Source organism: Phyllobates terribilis, unplaced genomic scaffold (genome assembly GCF_046119375.1).
Source record: "Phyllobates terribilis strain yellow unplaced genomic scaffold, ASM4611937v1 Scaffold_5__5_contigs__length_657084704, whole genome shotgun sequence".
In the NCBI taxonomy this organism is placed as follows: Eukaryota; Metazoa; Chordata; class Amphibia; order Anura; family Dendrobatidae; genus Phyllobates; species Phyllobates terribilis.
In genome coordinates, this window is record NW_027362765.1 from 72,719,773 (window position 1) to 72,740,965 (window position 21,193).

Consider the following 21,193-nt stretch of genomic DNA (forward strand, 5'->3'; position numbering starts at 1 on the left):
ACTCCAATAAGTTTTTATTCCCAAACCCTTTGATGTTTTTGTGATTCAAAGTTGCCTTTTAATGTGACATTTATTTATTCTTCTCACTTATATAGCGCCATTAATTCCACAGAGCTTTACATACATTATCATCACTGTCCTATTGGGGCTCACAATCTACATTCCCTATCATTATGTCTGTGAAATGTGGGAGGAAACCAGGGAACCTGGAGAAAACACAGGAAAACATACAGACTCCTTGCAGATATTGTCCTTGGTGGGATTTGAAACTAGGACCCCAGTGCTGCAAGGCTGCAGTGCTAACCACTGAGCCACTGTGCTGCCCCAAGTATTTTATTGTTTATATTGTGTCCTGGACCACAGATAAGGGTTTGTTTTTTATCTGTAATTGTGTGGTAATGAGACCTCATCCGTACGTGCCCGGCTCCGCGCAGTACGCTGCTCCATCCACACTGTAAATCCCTCCTGACCCCACACATAAACTTCCCCTCATCCAGCACCATGACAACCATCACAGCAGAGTCCTGCATCCACTGAGGCCCCTGACCATGTGACCCCTGACTCCTCCCCTCCTGTGACCTCATCACAGGTCCTGTGCGCACAGAACAGCCATATATCCAGTGTGCGGCTCTGCAGGTGGAGGTATGTGGAGATCCCCCATTACTATTAACCCCCTCAGTGCTTCCATGTCCCCGTCTGTGTTGCTCTATCAGGGTCTGTCTGTATTGGATTAGGTTGGGTCACTTCCCTCCTGACGTCGCTCGCTGCTGTTACTGTACAATCTCCATTATGGCCGTCGCCCGCTCCATGTTGTCACTATCTGGCCCGATATAATTCCCGTTAACGGACCGGGGACATATATCTAATAGAAACTGGTGGCAACTCTACCAGGCCGACAAGGTTCTGCTTCATTGGAGCTAGTGAAGGGGCCTCTCAGTGGTGTGAGCAAGTGTGGTGCCATGTCAGTGACTGAGAGGGCCACCTCTTCTCACTCCTGGTGCCTTTCTGTACCCCATGTGGACATGGGTTGGGGGGGGTGTCTGTGTAGAACTGTACCAATCTGACCTTACGTGTCCCCGATGGGGTGCGGAATGTCACATTGGTGCATAGGGTAGATCAGTATCAAGTGTCTGAAATTTGAATTAATCCTGAATTGAACCTGAAGTGAACTGAAGGTAACTGGATACTAAGTCACAGTAAACAATGTTTGTTTTTGTTTTCACTCTCACCCCTTAATCCTTCACTTCTTTCAACCACCCCTAATCCCTACACCTGGAAAGGAACTCTTCATCTCTCCCTCCATTCTCCCCACCCATCTCACCTCTTCCTCAGAGCTATTCCACAACATACAATCCTTTGTCTCCAAACACAGACAGCCACCTCATGCCCTCTCCTGCTCCCACCTAATAACGCTTTCTCTGCTCCTCCTTACTGCCGGCGACATCTCTCCAAATCCTGGCCCTCCTCACCACATCCCTACATTCACTTCCACCTCCTACCCCCGATCTATCCCAAACTCTCGTAACCCTTCTAACCTTATACCCATCCGCCCAGCCTCCGCTTCCCCAGTCCCTCTAACAGGAGCTCTATGGAACGCTCGCTCTGTCTGCAATAAACTTTCCTACATTCACGATCTCTTCATCACTAACAAGCTTTCCTTCCTCGGAATCACTGAAACCTGGCTCACCCCCTCCGACACAACCTCTCCTGCTGCACTTTCGTATGGCGGATTCCACCTCTCCCATACCCCCCACCCCAACGGCAAGCACGGTGGAGGAATAGGTTTCCTCCTCTCAGAAAACTGCTCCTTCACCTAGATCCCACTGCCGCCCGCAATTACTCTCCCGTCTTTTGAAGTGCACTGTGTGCGCATCTACTCCCCCTCCAACCTCCAACTGGCTGTCATCTACCGCCCCCCAGGATCAGCCACCACTTTCTTTGACCAATTCACCACCTGGCTACTTCATTTCCTCTCTGTTGACATCCCCACTATCCTCATGGGCGACTTTAACATCCCCATTGATACTTCCCTCTCAGCTGCCTCTAAGCTTCTATCCCTCACTTCCTCCTTTGGTCTTACCCAGTGGTCTTCCACACCCACCCACAAAGACGGCCACACGCTGGACCTCATCTTCACCCGCCTCTGTTCCCTATCTAACCTCTCTAACTCACCTCTCCCTCTCTCTGACCACAACCTACTCACATTCTCTTCTCTCTCCTCCCCGGGGCAACAATCCCCACTCCACAAACTTGAATACCCTCGTAGAAATCTCAAACACCTTGACCTACACTCTCTCTCTCTGAATCCCTCCTCCCTCTTACAGACATTAGTTCCTTACATGATGCAGATGCTGCTGCCACTTTATACAACACCACAACAGCTGCAGCTCTCGATTCGGTCGCCCCCCTCATGCATACCAAGACTCACACAATCAACAGACAACCCTGGCACACCAGCCTAACTAAAGAACTGCGACGGGCCTCCAGGGCTGCTGAACGTAGATGGAAAAGGTCCCACTCCCATGAGCACTTCATCGCATTCAAACAGTCCCTCACTACCTTCAAGTCCACACTCACTGCAGCAAAACAAACATACTTCACATCTCTCATATCCTCCCTGTCCCACAACCCCAAACAACTATTCAACACCTTCAATTCTCTCCTCCGTCCCCCAGTGCCTCCTCCCTCTCCTCTTATTTCAGCTGAAGACTTTGCCTCATTCTTCAAGCAGAAGATTGACACCATCAGACAAAGCTTTTGCCTAAAGCCCCCACAGCCCCTCCCCACACCTACTCAACCCTCCTCCTCCAAAACTACATTCTCCACCATTTCTGAAGATCAACTTTCCTCCTTACTCTCCAAATCACACCTCACCACCTGTAAACTTGACCCAATCCCGTCCCACCTCAACCCAAACCTTACCACTATCTTCATCCCAGCTCTAGCCCACCTCTTCAACCTGTCACTAACAACTGGTGTCTTCCCCTCATGTTTCAAACATGCCTCAATCACACCCATCCTCAAAAAGCCCTCCCTTGACCCATCCTCTGTGTCTAGCTATCGCCCCATATCACTTCTCCCCTATGCCTCAAAACTACTGGAACAACATGTCCATTCTGAACTGTCCTCCCACCTCTCCTCCTGCTCCCTCTTTGACCGCCTACAACCTGGTTTCCGACCGCACCATTCTACTGAAACTGCACTGACTAAAGTCACAAACGACCTACTAACCGCCAAATCTAAGCGACACTACTCTGTCCTCCTCCTCCTAGACCTGTCATCTGCCTTTGACACAGTGGACCATTCCCTCTTACTACAGACTCTCTCATCTCTCGGCATCACAGACTTGGCCCTATCCTGGATCTCCTCATACCTAACAGACCGGACATTCAGTGTCTCCCACTCACACACCACCTCTTCATCTCGCCCCCTATCTGTCGGTGTCCCCCAAGGTTCAGTTCTAGGACCCCTGCTCTTCTCCATCTACACCTTAGGCCTGGGACAGCTCATAGAGTCTCATGGCTTTCATTATCACCTCTATGCTGATGACACACAGATCTACCTCTCTGGACCTGATATCACCTCCGTATTAACCAAAATCCCACAATGTCTGTCTGCTATTTCATCCTTCTTCTCTGCTAGATTTCTAAAACTTAACATGGACAAAACAGAATTCATCATCTTTCCGCCATCTCATTCAACCCTCCCAACTGACCTATCCATCATAGTCAATGGCTGCCCACTCTCCCCAGTCCCTCAAGCTCGCTGCCTCGGGGTAACCCTGGACTCGGAACTCTCCTTCAAACCACATATCCAAGCCCTTTCCACTTCCTGCCGACTCAAACTTAAAAATATCTCCCGGATCCGCACATTCCTAAACCATGAATCTGCAAAAACACTAGTGCACGCCCTCATCATCTCCTGCCTTGACTACTGCAACCTCCTGCTCTGTGGCCTCCCCTCTAACACTCTCGCACCCCTCCAATCTATCATAAACTCTGCTGCTCGACTAATCAACCTGTCCCCCCGCTATTCCCCGGCCTCTCCTCTCTGTCAATCTCTTCACTGGCTCCCCATTGCTCAGAGACTCCAGTTCAAAACCCTAACCATGACATACAAAGCCATTCACAACCTGTCTCCTCCATATATCTCTGACCTAGTCTCCCGTTACATACCTGCACGCAACCTCCGATCCTCACAAGATCTCCTGCTCTACTCCCCTCTTATCTCCTCCTCCCACAACCGTATACAAGATTTCTCCCGTGCTTCCGCCCTACTCTGGAACTCTCTACCCCAACGTATCAGACTCTTGCCTACCGTGGAAACTTCAAAAGGAACCTGAAGACCCACCTCTTCCGACAAGCCTACAACCTGCAGTAACCACCGCTCCACCATACCGCTGCACGACCAGCTCTACCCTCACCTACTGTATCCTCACCCATCCCTCGTAGATTGTGAGCCCTCGCGGGCAGGGTCCTCGCTCCGCCTGTACCAGTCGCTGTCACATTGTGTTCAAGATTATTGAAATTGTTCTTGTATTATACCCCCTTTTTCACATGTAAAGCGCCATGGAATAAATGGCGCTATAATAATAAATAATAATAATAATAATAATAATAATAATTCCGTCTGACGTAATTGTGACGTCAGGCGGGTGGCGAGGTGTGGATCCTTCACAAGTGGTGGCAACCAGGGCTGTGGAGTCGGATTCGGTATAAAATGGAATGACTCCGACTCCTAAAATTGGGTACAGTAGTTCAATGCAGTTTGTGGGGAATATTTTTTTCATAAGAATTTGGGAAAGTTATTAAATGTCTGTCCTATTCCTGATCTAAGGGTCTAGACTTTTAGCTGAGATGAATCTGTGCTACAGTAAATTTATCACTTAAACATGAGCCATGTATGAGGGAGAGGGAGTCGGAGTCGATGTCATGGAAATTGAGGAGTCCGAGGTGTGGCTTACCAACTCCACAGCCCTGGTGGCAACATTGGAATTCTGCGGGATCTCTCTGGCGCCATTCGTCACAAGTGGTGGCAAGCGGTGAGGGATCGAGATAATAGTATGTGGAAGTGTGGAATGCATGCTCACAGACACTAAGGACTGCCAGTAGTAGATTTTGCTGCTGGGGTCTTAGGATCAGCTCAGCACTAGACAGTCCTAGTGCAAATACGGTAAGGTGTGTGGGTGCATCATGTTGCAGTTCGGTGTCAGTGACCACAGAGTGCAAGGATGGCCAGTGGCACCAGGGGCAGAACCAAGGAGATGCCAATGCTCCGGATGTTAGGGAGGAGGTGGAAGACTATGTCGCTCCAGAAGAAGGGGAGTCCCTCCTAAGCTTCCCAGAGAAAGAATCGCCGGCGGTCGGTCCTGCAGTGGGCAACCCACCACCTGACCGTCCCCGTGCCCTCATGCAAGTTGCCCTGGTGAGTCTCCAGGCTGGGGACAAGGCCACCTTCGAGACCCTCATGGTGGAACGTGAGCGGGAGCGTGAGCACCAGAAAAATATGCTTCAGCTCCGACTGCAGGCTCCAGCCAGTCGCAAATCCCCTGAAATATGAGTCCCGAAGCTACGGGCGTAGGACATCCACCTGCTGGACAAAGGAGGGGACTTGGACACGTTCTTGCTGGCATGTGAAAAAACCTGCCATCAGTACCATCTGCCTGAGGACCAGTGGGTACAGTTCTTAACCCGCCGCCTTAGGGGTAAGGCCCTGGAGATCTTTGGATACCTCACCAGTGAGACCACCCTGAGCTATGAAGACATCAAGCAGGCTCTGGTCCGGCAGAACAACTTGACCCCTGAGTTGTACCGAAAGAAGCTCCGGAGTATGCAGCGGGGTCCTGCAGACCGCTGGATTGATCACATGCGGTCCCTACTGTGAGCAGTTTATCAATGGACCACGGGACTGGGGCTCACCACCGTCCAGCAGCTGAAGGAGCTCATCGCGACTGAGCAGTTTCTGTGGAACTGCCTGGAGGACCTCCAACAATACCTTTGTGACCAGAAGCCAAAAGGGGCCTCTGCAACAGCGAGTACTCCAACAACAGGACTCCAGAGGCTAAGAAACTTGCCGGATGGAGAGGGAGTAAGACTGCTGTCCCTGCCCCCAGGCCCAAGGGGGCACCTACCCATGCTTTCCTCTCCACGTTGGTAGAGGAACCCTGACTGTGTCACCTTTGCAGACAGCCGGGCCACTTCAAAGCCATGTGTCCCCAGTGCCAGAAGGGCCCATCCCAGAAACCGTCCACTGTTTTGTGTGTGAGTGGGGGTGGTGGGAGGTCCCTTGACTACCTTCAGACCATCACCATAGGCCACGCCAGGGCCATGGGACTGAGAGACACCGGCGTTGAGATGACTCTTGTGTGGCCTGAACTGGTGTCTCCCCCGGATTTGATACCTGGGAAAACTCTCACCGTCTCTGGGATTGGAGGCATCGAGCGGGCGCTGCCCGTCGCCAAGGCTGGAGGTGGGGGTATCTCCTAACATTCCCGCAAGTGTTTTACTTGGGAGAGACTTGGGGCGGTTAGTGTCCCACTATGTGGACACTGAACCCCCAAGGCCTGACCCTCCAGACAACGTCATGTCCACCCCTGTTGATGCCAATGTTATTAACATGCCTATGGATGGAGATGTGGGGGTGGGTGACATACTGTGTTCCTCCCCTTGGGGGAGGGAGGGATCAATCAAGTCAGCTGTGATAAAGCCTTAGAGTGCGGCCAGCCTGCAGACTGGAGCAGTTTGTCCTGTGAGGTTGTCACAGAGGGGACAGATAGGGGGCAAACAGCTGCGGAGGGGGAGCATGCCATGCCACGCCAAGGGCGGGGCAGTCCCAGGAGAGGTAGGGCTCCCAGGTAAGGCCGTATGGCAGGGTTCCTCCACAACCGGGATGTCAGAGGGCCAGGGTAATCCATTTAGACCGGAGGCTTGGTCAGAAGCATAGGAGAAGCGGGCGCCACAGCGATCACAGCTGTTATGAACTGCTACAAACACTAAGGAAAGATAGGAAAACTGTCCCTACAATAGTACTAAGCTGATTCCCTACGATGCAGCGGGGGACCTGTTCCTTGTGAACAGACCCGCCTAAGTCCTCGGCTAGTCTGAACGCAGACCTATAGATATAAGGAAGGGGTCCCTACAAGAACTAAGGACTGGGATATAGTTGGACACCTCCTAGCAGAAATTGTAGCAGAGCAAAGACAAACAAACAAACAGAAGTACTAGTGGTCAAAAGACCAAGCAAACTACAGAGTAAGGTACAAGGCACCTGGCTAGCTTAAGAGTAAATGTAACACTGAAGTCCAGCAAGGCCAGGGCGGAGCTGAATTAAATAGGCAAAAAGTCATGTGACCAGCAAAATAGAAAAAACTAACAGGAGGGTTCTAACAACAGTGACCGTGGCTGCTGTCACGCACAGTGGTGGCACCTGGGCTCCAGGGACCCCCCGGGAATCCGACGGCTTCTCCCCTTCTGCCCAAGTGGCTGCCGGGTCAGACGGAGGCCAGGAGACAGGTCCTGTGGACTGACAGAAGTCGTGGCAGTTTCATCTATTCTGGCCACGTCCAGTCGGGTTTCAGGCGGCGTTGGAGACTGACGACAGCCTGAAAGCTCTGAAGGAGCAGGTGGCACAGCCTCCTTTCGGACTCAGACCTCGAGCGGGCGGTCTGGGACCAAGGACAGCTGTACCGGTTAACGGTCCAGCGAGGTTCACCGGAGGCGTGACCCAGGGACTGACAGTTAGTGGTACCCTATCCGTTAAGGGCGGAGTTGTGAATGGTGCACGAGATTCCGATGTCCGGACATCTAGGGATCACTAAGATCAAGGCCAGGCTAGACTAGCATTTTTACTTGCCAAGGATGGGAGCTAAGGTGACTGCCTTCTGCCTGTCGTGTGACATCTGTCAGAGGGTGGGGAAGGCGTGGCGGCACTTCAAAGCCCCTCTGGTAACTCTGCCCATCATTGAAGAGCCTTTCAGGAGGATGGCGGTGTATTCCCAGCAGCTCTGGGAAATGCTTCATACTGAGGTAGTACACTATGCCACCCGGTACCCGGAAGCAGTAGCCTTTTTGTCCATTTGGGCCGACAAGGTGGCCTCCGCCTTACTGGAGATTTTCTCTCTAGTGGGTTTACCCCTAGGTAATGCTCACCGACTGGGGGACCAAGTTCATGTCACAGCTGATGGAATCCCTCTGTAAGCAAATACAGGTGCAACATCTGGTGACCAGTCCGTACCACCCACAGACTAACGGCCTGTGCGAATGGTTCAATGGCACCCTGAAGCTGATGCTTAAGATGTTGGTTGACTCCCACGGGCGGGACTGGGAGCGGTACCTCCCACACCTGCCATTTGCCTAATGGGAAGTTCCTGTACATCCGCCATGCGTGGGGCCCCCTGGCTCTGATGAAGGTGGTCTGGGAAGGAGACTTGGCCACCCCTGGAGTGTCGGTCATTGAATATGTTGTGCGCTTCCGTGACAAAATGCAGGCCTTGGCGCAGCTGGTGCACGATAATATGACGCAAGCCCAGGCCAACCAGAAGCAATGGTACGACCAGAATGCTTATGAGAGGACCTACCAGGTGGGTCAAAAGGTGTGGGTTCTGGTCCCCGTACCTCAGGACAAGCTCCAGGAGGCCTGGGAAGGCCTGTACCCTGTGCACCGGCGGCTCAACACCCTAACGTACCTGGTCACCCTAGACCACGCCCGGGGAAGGAGGAAAGGTCTTTCACGTAAACATGATGAAGGCCCTACCAGAGGAGGGAGAGGCGGAGACCCTCCCGGACATGCTCGCCAAGGCTAGGGTGGGTGGGACCATCGAGGAAGTGGAGGTTTGCCACCAGCTGTTGTCGGACCAACGGTCCCAGCTGTGGGCAACCCTATACCCCTTCCGGGATGTGTTCAGCAACAAGCCCGGAAGTACAGAGTCGGCCGTCCATCACGTGGACCCCGGGGTTAACCCCCGAATACAGCATTCAGCATACCGGGTCACCCTGGTGGTACAGCAGCACATGCGCCAGGAGATTGACGAGATGCTGAAGCTGGGGGTCATCCAACCATCCAGCAGCACTTGGGCCTCGCCTGTGGTCCTCGTCCCAAAGAAGGACCGGACAACCCGTTTCTGCATGGACTACAGGGGGCTCAATGCTGTCACGGTCACCGATGCATACCCAATGCTGTGCATCGATGACCTGCTCGATCAGTTGGCAAGGCTAAGTACCTGACCATCATGGATCTGAGCCCGGGGATATTGGCAGATTCCCCTGACCCCCGAAGCATGGGAACGCTCTGCCTTTATCACCCCATTTGGACTGTGCGAGTCCACGGTGATGCCATTCAGCATGAAGGATGGTCAACACACTGCTCAAGGGACTCGAAGGGTACGCGGCCGCGTACCTGAATGACATTGCCATCTTTAGTCCCACCTGGGAGGATCACCTGGAGCATTTGGCGCAGGTACTCGGGCGGATCCAACGGGTAGGCTTGACCATTAAGCCGGAAAAGTGCCAGCTGGGTATGAGAAAAGTCCACTACCTGGAACGCTGGGTAGGTGGGGGAGCTCTAAAGCCAGTGCCCGGGAAGGAACACTGGGTGGTGCTGCTCCCTAGCGCCCTCTAAAGGGAGGAGGTGGGAAGAATACTGAAGATATAATCATGTCAATCATTGTGCCCTGTTTGGTGGGTAATTTATACAGATCTACAGTGTAAATCTGTAACTGGACACTTTTGCAGCAAGGAGAAAGGAGGGGACTGAGGGACAGTGAGTGACAAACCCCCCCACCACCACCACCACCATCAGCAGCTGTGGAGCTGCTACTGGAAGGCCCCCTGTGGACCCCAGCCATGCCGCATAGCCTTTGTGACAGACAAGTATAGTTCAATACCAAGTTATGGGAATACGATACATCCCAGTGATGCACCAAATAGATTTTTGGAACCACCCGAACTTGAAGAATGTCACCCTAGCTTCCAGCACAGTCTAGCGTGCAGGGATAGGGAGATACACGGCACAGCCTTTTGGAAACCTCTAGGGCCACTGTGTTTGGCCTCCACATGTAGCAGGGGCCCGGCTGAATCCGATAACACCAGAACCGGCTCCCTAGGACCATCTCTTAAAGAAGTATAGCCCATTTTAGTTTTTAGCTGAGAGAGGCCAGGGGTGGAGATTTAGGTCCAGCCAGGGGGCAGGAGGGGGAATGACCCGAGGGGTTAAGTGCTCCAGCAGCCCTAGCTCCATCTCATTTTCCCTGGGAGGTTGTGACAACACGTCGTGTGGGAGAAGTCCTGCAACAAAGCCTCCCATGTGGCAGCCCTTCCCCCGCAAGCCAGGCCTTCCATCTGACTGATAACTGACTCTTAATATCTGCTTATATCTTTTGTACCACTACTATTGTTTGCATCTCTGACCATTATGTATGTATAACCCTTATTTATATAGTGTAATGTCTAGTGTGCCCTTAAGGCAATTAAATATATTATTTAACCTTGGGCTGCTCTTTTATCTCGATCCACGAACCCACACGTCCGTTGTTCGGCTTAATCCTCATGCTACCTGGGCGGGTTTTGGGCCCGACATAATTCCCGTTAATGGACCGGGAACTTATTTGTAATAGAAACTGGTGGCAGCTCTACCAGGCCGACAAGGTTCTGCTTCACTGGAGCTAGTAAAGGGGCCTTTCAGCCTGTCAAGTGTGTGAGCGAGTGTGGTGCCACGTCAGTGACCTGAGTGGGCCACTTCTTTTCACTCCCGGTGCCTTCCTGTACCCGGGTGGACAGGGGGATCTGTGTAGAATTGTACCAATCTGACCTTACGCGTCCCAGAGGGGGTTCAGAACGTCATGTTGGTGCAAAGGGCAGATCCGTATCACATGTTCCGTCTGATGTAATTGTGACGTCAGGCAGGTGGCGAGGTATGGATCCTTCACAAGTGGTGGCAGCAGGGGGATTCTGCGGGATCTCTCTGCTGCCATTCTTCACAAGTGGTGGCAGCGGTGTGATTATACAGGGGGTATCTAGTGCCATTTGTCACAGAAATATTCTGTGATAAATCTCAGTATGTGACTATAATGTGATTGTGTGTTATACTGGGGGTAGTACAGGGCCATGACTGGATATAGTGATCATGTGAAGCCGGTAACAGCTCCGGAGATTTCTTACATGGGATCTTTATGATGTTACTTCGTCATCTTCTTCCCATTCAGGTCCCTACAATATCGGATTTTCACAGTGGAGATCTTCTATATAACAGAATTTTCCTGAGTGACCCATCAAGGATGGATAGGGACAGGGACAAGAGGGCGGAGAAGATATTACACCTCACCCTAGAGATCCTCTTCCGGCTTACTGGAGAGGTGAGAGATTCTGATGATGTCACATTACATCATTCTTATCTATGGGAATAACAGATGGACAGAACTGGAAAGGTGAGGACTCTGAAAATGTTTGTAGTGAGATTTATTAATGTGTCTCTCCATAACCAGGATTACACAGTAGTGAAGAAGACCTCTAGTGAGCGCTGTCAGGCCCCTGTGTCTGAGGGATGGGGAAGACCGCTGAGCCCAATCATGGGGCCTCTGCCTCACCCCCTGATACATGAGGACATCAATGAGCAGAAGATCCTAGAACTCGCCTACAAGATGATTGAGCTGCTGACTGGAGAGGTGACACTTCTGGGAATGTTGGGAATTAAACAGTAATGCTATGAAGGGATCGGGAGATGACAGTATCAATGTATGTGTCAGGTTCCTATAAGGTGTCAGGATATCACAGTCTATTTCTCCATGGAGGAGTGGGATTATTTAGAAGGACACAAAGATCTGTACAAGGATGTCAAGATGGAGGTTCCCCAGCCCCCATCCCCAGGTAATAGACAGGACTAAATACACACGGCCTATAATTATCTGTATGTAAAGAATGAATTCAATCCCTGTATGTGTTTCCTCCAGTTCTATCCAGTGAGAGGACAACACCAGAGAGATGTCCCCGTCCTCTTCTTCCACAGGACTGTAAACAAGAAGATCCTAATGTTCCTCAGGATCATCAGGTAAATGGAGAGAAGGTGTCATGAAATCTCTTTGATTTGTAGGAGGCTGTGAAGGTCTTGTGTTCAGTCTTGTTTTATCCACCAGTATTATACACTTTATTGACAATTTAATAGAAACACCAGCACTTTCCTGATTTAAGCTTCATTGTGTGGAGTGAGACCCGTGTCCCCGGAGTGTAGTATAAAATTAAGTGAGGAGTTATCAGCCAGAATCCACATTAAAAATGTAAGAGTGAGTGATCTGAGCGACTTCAAACACGGGCATCGATGCTACAGGGTGATTCTCTGCGTGATGCACGGGACATTCACATGTAATTAAATGAATATAACATCCTAGATTATTTTATGTCTACTGATTAATCACTTTTACTAGTTTTTACACCTTCCTGTTATTCCATTTTAAGGAAAAGAAAAATTCTTATATCAAAAAAGGAATGTTAAAAAATACATAAAGTATGCGTGATGCACGGGACTCAGAGAAATGAGCTAGAAGTTTATTACTTGCTTTAATTCATTACTTCTGTGATTTGAAGAAGCTTTTCACAGCCATATTCAGTCTTGGACTGCAATGATAGTTTTTCTTGATATTGCTTGAACCTTTTTTAAAAAATTCCTAAATATACACTTAAAAAATGACTAATTGTGAAATGTGATGCACGGGACATTTTTTTCCCTTCAGTTGTCACACTACCTGCATGAGACATTTCATGTATGATGGATGAGAAATTTTATCTTCATCAGTTGTCGTCTGCCTATATGGTTATATTGTTATTTTATTTTCCATATTGCAACTGATTAACTATTTTTTTGGAGGAAATCTGAACAAAGAGGAAAGTTTCAGGTGGATAAGTAACTAAGGGCATCCTTAGGGCTAAAACACACTGGCGAAGTGTGTTCCGATTTTCGATCAGAAATTCGGACCGAATTTCGGCGCACTATCGGACACCATTGAAACCTATGGGTTTCAAGGGGGTTAGGGCTAAAATGAATTCTGTACACTGCCCTGTGTGTGTCAGAATTTTGCATCATTAATTAACAATGCATGCGAATTTCTGTGAAGAATAGCGCCCCATTCAAACCCATGTTTGAATGGCGTTAAACAGAGTTCAAAATGTATTTTCGGATGAATTAATTAAATTCGGACATGTTCCCGATTTTCGGACGAACCGAAAATACATGTGTGTTTTAGCCCTTACAGGCTGCAACAAGCGACTGTCTCGATGTTAGAGTTGTGGAATTAAGATATCAGGTACTCACGCTCTAAGGGTTAATGCACACAGGTGATTGCGATTTTCACACTGCTTTATCGCATGCGATCTCTGGGTTTTGACAATTTTCTGGTGATTTTTCAGTAAATTGTTCAAATTGTGTTAGCACAGGGGCAGCGATTCTAGCCGAAAGATAGGACACGCCGATGATTTTTTTTTCTCTCCATTGACGCAGAGCCAAAAAATCACAAGTGTGTCTTATCTCATTATGAATGGGATGGGTTGTTGGGCGATATTTTTTTTTTTAGAAGATATAATCGACAGTAGAACTCTCCGTGCTTTTAGCTCTTAAGAGGCTGGAGGACCTGGCGATGTCACGGGTCACATGAGCGATTTCATTGGCTGAAAGCGGCACATGACCCTTTTGAGCCAATCAAATCACTCACATGACCCATGACATCACCAAAGGTCCTATGGCTTGTTGGCTCTTAGCTAACATAGCAACACCCCCGAAGAACAACTGATTAGCAGCAGCACAAGTCGATTGAGCGACTTATCGCTCAGTGCCAGGTGTGTGAGCGCACACTAACAGGCAGATAACGCATCAATTGCCGGCAGCACCAATTTCTGCCGATGGTTGATGCATTTAAGGGAACCCAAAGGTATTCTGTAATATTCTATTTTTTTTAAGATAATATCAAAGTAGTTTTAATTGGTTTGTATTTTTCAGAGCATGGGGAAAATAAATAATGTCAGTGACAAAGAAAGGGCTAAGCAGTACAGGATAAGAAATGCAGATAATGTGCGAGAGAGCAATAAACTTCGAATGCAAGAAAAACGTAAACTAGAAAAGGAAAATCAAAATACAGTTGATCTACAAATTTTGAGAAGGAAAGAGAGGTTAAGGAAGGCTAAATACAGGAAGAGAAAAAAATCAGATAATGTAAGGGAACATACTACCAGCACTGCAGTCCCATCAACTTCAAGTGGAACTTATCGCTCGCCCCAGGCATTTGGAAAGGGTTTTAAAAAAACCTGTAATGCACTACCTAAATCTCCTTCAAAAAAGAAAGCAGTGCTTGCAAAACTTGTTGCAGACAAAGGTTTAAATTTGGAAACACCAAAGAAACAAACACTTAGCTCTAGGCTTGAAGTACAGGAGACGGTTATTCAATTTTATAACAAACCAGATATTGTTTACACTGCACCAGGAATGAAAGATGAGATGACTATATGGAAAAATGGAAAGAAAACCAAAGAAAGGAAATACTACTTGACTTTTAGTCTGAGGGAAGCTTATACAGTATTTTGTGATACCTTTACTGAAATTGAAGTGGGGTTTTCTACATTTTGTAAACTTCGGCCAGCTAATGTTCTCCTCCTACATGATATACCAGCTGATCAATGCAAATGTCTGACTTGTGTAATGCAGCGACTTGCTGGCATTACAGTAATGGTCCAGGATGTGTTTTACCTGACCATGTACCTTCCCCCTCAAGTGACTGGTCACATGACTGTGACATAGCACAGGTCCTGCGCGCACAGAATGTCTTTCTGATCACATGACTGTGACATCAGCAAGGTCCTGTCAGTATGTGTGTGTGTGTGTGCACGGGATGCATATATAAAACCTGCTTGATGGGAGACAGGTGTGTTCTGTGAGAGAGGCGTAAGGCCTGTTCCCGTGTGTGTGGGACACCGACCGTGTGAGGCCGAGTGAAGCCGAGTGAAGCCTGGTGCCTGAAAGGTCGAGACTGGATCCTGTGTGGATGCTAGTGGCCTTGGAAGGCAGAGGCTTGAGGAAGAGTCCTGAAAGGCAAAGCCTGGATCCTGTGTGGATGTCAGTAGCCTTTGAGGGAACGACGGCTAGAGACCCCTATCTGGGAAGCCACAAAGCCACAGTGGTGGCGGATTAAATGGACTGCAGCAACTAAACCCGGCAAAGGTAATACACTTTGTTACATGGACGTTGATATGGACATTGATAATTTATTTCCTTGCCGTAGGCTGTAACCTGGAGCAAGTGGGCCTGTGTGCCACTTGGCTCATGAATATTGTAGATATGTGTGTCGACGCGCCACGGAGTTGGACCCGGTGAACTGTGTGATAGGCGGTTTATGATAATATAATAAACTGCTATATTGAGAAAATACCGGAAGGACATTGCACGTGTGCTTAATTTACCCGGTGCAGCGAGTATCCCCCATTATGATGACTAGTGCTGCCTTACATATGGTTCGAGAATGCGGGCAACGACAACCCGGTTGCTAGGGGCAACTGCAGCCCGGTTGCTAGGGGCAACAGCACAGGACGACGAGTGTGGATTAAAGCATCTGGCTGCAACTCGGCGGGGTTGCGAAGATTGTCATCGCACTCAAATCCGGTTGTTTGCTGCAACTCGGCGGGGTTGCAAAGTTTGTCGTCGCACTCAAATCCGGTTGTTTGCTGCAACTCGGCGGGGTTGCGAAGATTGTCATCGCACTCAAATCCGGTTTTTCTGCAACTCAGCGGGGTTGCGAAGATTGTCCGCGCGCGCAAAACCTGGTTTGCGGTGGCTCGGCGGGGCCACGAATTTTTCCAGGGAGAGCGGTGGGTGAATAGTGTCCTGAGGAAATGCAGGAGCAGATAAAAATGGCTGTGAAGGGAGCAGCAACTGAGTCTGAAGCTATTGAGCGATTAGAGCGATTAAAGTGCCTGTTAAAACCGCAGCAGGAATTTAAGAAACGTCTACTGGACATGAAACTGGACATGGTGCAGGAACCACAGGAGCTGTGGGCACCATATGGAATGGCGGCAGTGGTCCATTCTATGAACTCTCCGGGGGCGCCAGTGTTGTCCCAGAGTGCCCGGGGAGGTGGTAAGAGCTGTTGTGAACTGAGTCCTAAGACTATTATTGATTTTTCTTGTAAAAATTCCCCTGCCGGTGTGGTTGTTAAAAAGGGGGCAGAGTCTAAAAAAGGGGCGGTTGTTCAAAACAGCGTGGAGGATAGAAAATAAAAAAAAATTACTGGTGGTGGGTTGGTACCTCCTAAAAATGACAATGTGACCGTTGATAACGGGGTAGCTCCAGTAGAAGGGGGTGACGTCAAAGTGGGAGGTGACTTGTTAGTCCACAACACCATGGGGAGTGACACAGACCCCGTAGCTGATGGTGACACTACGAAAGTAGAAGGAGAGGTCAGTCAAGAGGGGCTAGATGAGGTGAGAAAGTCCCCATCTCGTAGACGGCGCAAGGGCCACAAAAAGGTTGCTCCTGTAGACTTGGCTGAAAATGAAAATAAAGAGAATGTAGTTCTGTGTGCCTTTGCTTCAAGTGTGGATCCTCCATCAAAGGTAGAAGAGGAGGTGACGTTGCCAGTAGCAACCTCCGGTACGGTACAGAGTCAGAAGGATCTGACAGCCCTGAAAGAGGAGGCGGCCAGTCGTGACTAAGAGCTGGAGCCTATCGGCCAGCAGGGTCAGAGTGACGTGCAGCAATTATGTGAAAACCTGGGGAACGTGTCCTCAGACCAGTTGATCCTGGAGTCTGAACAGCAGAAAATACACCAGCTTGTGAAGAACTTACAGCGAGATCTAAAGGGAAACAACGAGGAAATTAACCAGTGGAAGGAAATGTTCTACGCAATTAAGGAGGACCGCCGCAAAATCAAGGAAGAGGTTTTGCAGTTGAAGCTTGAGAAGGAGGCGCGGCAGGATGGTGTTTCTGGACGCGAACAAATCCTAGAACGACTGCGCAAACAACTCAACCAGGAGCTGTGTGACTCCAAGAAGGAGTGTGGTGAACGCAGTAGGGAACTGCAACAGAGTAAGAGAGATTATGAGGATCTCCTCAAGGTGAAGGAAAAACTAGAGGAGGATAAGGCGGGTGCAGAGCAAGTGCGCCAAGTGGTTGAGACCACTCTGCAAGACACCCGTGAGGAGAATTATGATCTCCGGGGAAAGACCCTAGATCTGGAAGCTCAGGTGAAGGAGCTACAGATGTCCTGTGATACTCTCCAGAAGGCGGAGACGTACCTTAAGGAAACAGTCAGCAAGATGGAAGCTGAGCGAGAGAGGATGGAGGAGTCCATCGGAAAAGCCACAGACCAGGGCCAGGAGTTGACCGCTGGTGATGGGAGGTATGAAGCAGATACCTCCTCGAGTGATGTGGGCTCGGAGGGTTCGGTGGATGTCGGAGTCAAGCTGCTCAAGGAGTTGCTACAAACCCAGTGGACGCAAGAGAAGCGTGAGAGACTGGCTATTGAGAGCCGAGTGGGCACATTGGAGACGGAGAGGTCTGAGAGAACTCTGCTGCTGGAAGAGCAGTTGAAGCAGGAAGAGCTTCAGAGACGGGCCGCTGAGAGGCGAGTGGCGGAGCTAGAGGAAGAAGTTTCTGGGCTCAAAAGTCGCCTGACAAAGTATCACTCAGTGAATGAGGCCTTCTTGGAGAAGGAAAAGGGCGAACACATTGCACTCACTCCCTTATACCATGAGAAGGTGGACCTGAGGAGAGCTAAGAGAGTTTAACCACAGATAAATATGAGATGGAAGTGGTCAAGACGAAAATTCGTGAAGTTGTAGCTGTGAGTCAACTCAGGGAAAGCATACAGGGTGAAGAAGCTGGAGGTCAGTTGTCCCTGAAACCTGAGCTGGTTGATCGTCTGGAAACCACTGGTGAGACCGAAACGTCTCGGTACAAGTGCCTCGTAGATATACCCGAGGATTTGAGGGAAGAATGCACCAGTGAGTCCGTGCATGAGGAGTTTAAGAAGGCCGTGGGAGACTGTAAGGTGTACTTGACCTCAGAAGCTAAACAGCTGGTGGTCCTGTCCACGACCGAAGTCACAGTGAAGACGGTGGCTATCCTAAGTGACATGCACTGGCTATGTATTCACACGAAGCGGTTTCTCCGGTTGAAGACTGAACAAGCCGTTAGACAACTGGAGTTGATGAGGAAAGCTCACAGTATGCGTGAAGAGGTCATCCGGGTGCCTCATGTTCGGGTGAAGAAGCTCGTTGGGAGAAATGGTCGAACCATGCAGATAATGGTCAAGAAGTCTGGTGTGGTGAAAGTAAGCAGTCCACGTGATCGTCAGGACTGGATACCAGACGAAGACGGCATGGTATCATTCTCCGCTGTAGGAACAGAAGAAAGCCTGGGATATATGCGCATGCTGTTGGAGTACCGAGTGACCTACCTGCAAGAGGTAGAACAGTTGAATCTCGCTAGACTGCGAGTGGATAGACAGCATCATCTGAGTAGCAGAAGATGGCAGCCGTCTAGAAATTATGAGACCAGACAGAGAAAGGGCCCCCTAAATAACAGAACAGCTATAGCTGGAGTTAGGGACCTTTCAAGATGTCCTGAGAGTAGTGGGCGTGGGTTTAGAGGTAGTGAGACCTCCAGTAACTCAGGTTTGAGCAGCCCATACAAACGACCCAATAGAGGACGGGACAGTACGGAGTCGAACCGGACCTTGGATACCAGGGCATGTGAGTCACATCGCTGTACGACTGACCGCTGGGAGCGGGGGAGACCTGATAAAGTTACGACTAACCGCTGGGAGCGGGGGAGACCTGACAAGGTTACGACCCGGAAAGGTGACCTGACGAAGTCAGTGACAGTGATAAATGGTAGGTCCCTAAGGAATCGGCTAATGTTCCAGGGGCTGAGTAGCACTATTGTAAAGTACATGGTCTCTTGTGAGCTGGGGGTTATAGTGATTGTGTATATTATGTGTTCAACCCCACAAGTTTGAACAGAGGGGGGGGATATGTAATGCAGCGACTTGCTGGCATTACGGTAATGGTCCAGGATGTGTTTTACCTGACCATGTACCTTCCCCCTCAGGTGACTGGTCACTTGACTGTTGCATAGCACAGGTCCTGCGCGCACAGAATGTCTTTCTGATCACATGACTGTGACATCAGCAAGATCCTGTCAGTATGTGTGTGTGTGCACGGGATGCATATATAAACCCTGCTTGATGGGAGACAGGTGTGTTCTGTGAGAGAGGCGTAAGGCCTGTTCCCGTGTGTGGGGGACACCGACCGTGTGAGGCCTAGTGAGGCTGAGTGTAGCCTGGTGCCTGAAAGGCAAAGCCTGGATCCTGTGTGGATGCTAGTGGCCTTGGAAGGCAGAGGCTTGAGGAAGAGTCCTGAAAGGCAAAGCCTGGATCCTGTGTGGATGTCAGTGGCCTTTGAGGGAACGACGGCTAGAGACCCCTACCTGGGAAGCCACAAAGCCACAGTGGTGGCGGATTAAATGGACTGCAGCAACTAAACCCGGCAAAGGTAATACACTTTGTTACATGGACGTTGATATGGACATTGATAATTTATTACCTTGCCGTAGGCTGTAACCTGGAGCAAGTGGGCCTGTGTGCCATTTGGCTCATGAATATTGTAGATATGTGTGTCGGCGTGCCACGGAGTTGGACCCGGTGAACTGTGTGATAGGCGGTTTATGATAATATAATAAACTGCTATATTGAGAAAATACCGGAAGGACATTGCACGTGTGCTTAATTTACCCGGTGCAGCGAGTATCCCCCATTATGATGACTAGTGCTGCCTTACACTTGTGAAAACTTCTTTTTGAAATTGCAAGGTTTAAAAATACCCTATGATTCAAAATCTCTTTGGGAAAAAACGCTATGCAACTCTAATGAGAATTCTAATTGTTGGACTGGTTTATGTGATGTATGCAGCTCTGGAGTAAAGCTCAACACAGAACTTGATCTCACTCAAAATGTATGGTGGAGAGAATGGGAGAAGTCAAATGAGAACAGGATTCATTGCTCTCTTAAAGAGGCTGCGCTGCTGAACTGCAAGAATTAGCACAGGAAAATTTCAAGTATATGGCTCATCACTTGAATACTAAACGTATTCAGGCAAATGAATTTGCTAAAGACAAAGTCAACCCACAAGTCCGTACAATGCTAATTGATTTTGCAATGAACTATAGCTGTGAATATCAAAGTGAAGTTCAGAGTGCTCTATGGAGTAGAGGGAGTGTAACATTGTTTACTACAACTTTCAATGGCAACTGCCAAACATATCTTATATGTTCAGCTACAAAATATAAAGAGAAGAATACTGTTGCTTGCTTCATCAGTGCACTGTATGATATTGTTGAACCGAAACCAGATGCTATTCCAGACATTGATGAGGTCATATGGTCTGATGGCCCATCTTCAGAATTCAAAAACCGATTCATGACTGAGTTTTTAGAAGAATTAGGCTTTAAGAACAGAAAGCCATTCGCGTGGAAGTATTTTGCTACAGCTCACGGGAAGGGGATAGTAGATGGCGTTGGTGGCCAAGCCAAATCTCTCGTTCGCAGTCATGTTATGAGTAAATCTGCATCAGCACCAATTGTGCACAATGCTTCAGACTTTTCAAAATTAGTAAAAGAACTAATGCCAAAGACAAGAGTTCTCTTAATAAATGACCAAGACATTTCCAGAGACAGAAATTGTAAAAGTGTCCCAATTCCAGGGATTAAGTCCATGCATATACTTAAAGCTTCTCCAAATAAATGTTTGCTTGCTTTTAAGAATGCTCTTAGCCCTGGAGTAGAAATGAATGCAGCTAGTTCAGCCTGCTATAAAACAGGTGACTGGGTCATAGTCAAGTATGATGGGAAACTCTATCCTGGTGAAATAACGGGAAGAGTAGAGAATGAATATGAGATATCCATCATGGTACAAGCAGGTAAAACTACCTACTGGAAATGGCCAGTGAAGGCTGATAAGTTACTTTACTCAGTAGGACAAATTCTAAAGAAAACAACAACTCCAGTCCTGGTGAACTCAAGAGGACAGTACAAGTTTGAAGATAATGTGCTTTGAGCTGTGATGCACGGGACACATGATATATTGTTTTTTGTTTCTCAGTGGACCGTATGGAAATTATTTCAATTATATTATCTTAGTTATTACTCTGTTTTGAAAGTGTATTTCAAT

The 21,193-nt window shown here is 48.9% G+C and overlaps 2 protein-coding genes across 2 annotated transcripts in view; both read left to right on the forward strand.

Moving 5' to 3' along the window:
• The window catches only part of LOC141270769 (uncharacterized), a 382,593-nt gene that overhangs the window by 108,089 nt on the left and 253,311 nt on the right, over positions 1 to 21,193 (forward strand). The gene's annotated exons all lie outside the window — the stretch shown is intronic.
• On the forward strand, positions 521 to 21,079 carry LOC141270790 (uncharacterized). Its single transcript, XM_073680899.1, has 7 exons — positions 521 to 642; positions 11,198 to 11,347; positions 11,477 to 11,656; positions 11,738 to 11,858; positions 11,942 to 12,039; positions 13,978 to 14,670; positions 20,120 to 21,079. The coding sequence occupies exons 2-7, from the start codon at positions 11,270 to 11,272 to the stop codon at positions 21,077 to 21,079; spliced, it is 2,130 nt and encodes a 709-aa protein (XP_073537000.1). The 5' UTR covers positions 521 to 642; positions 11,198 to 11,269.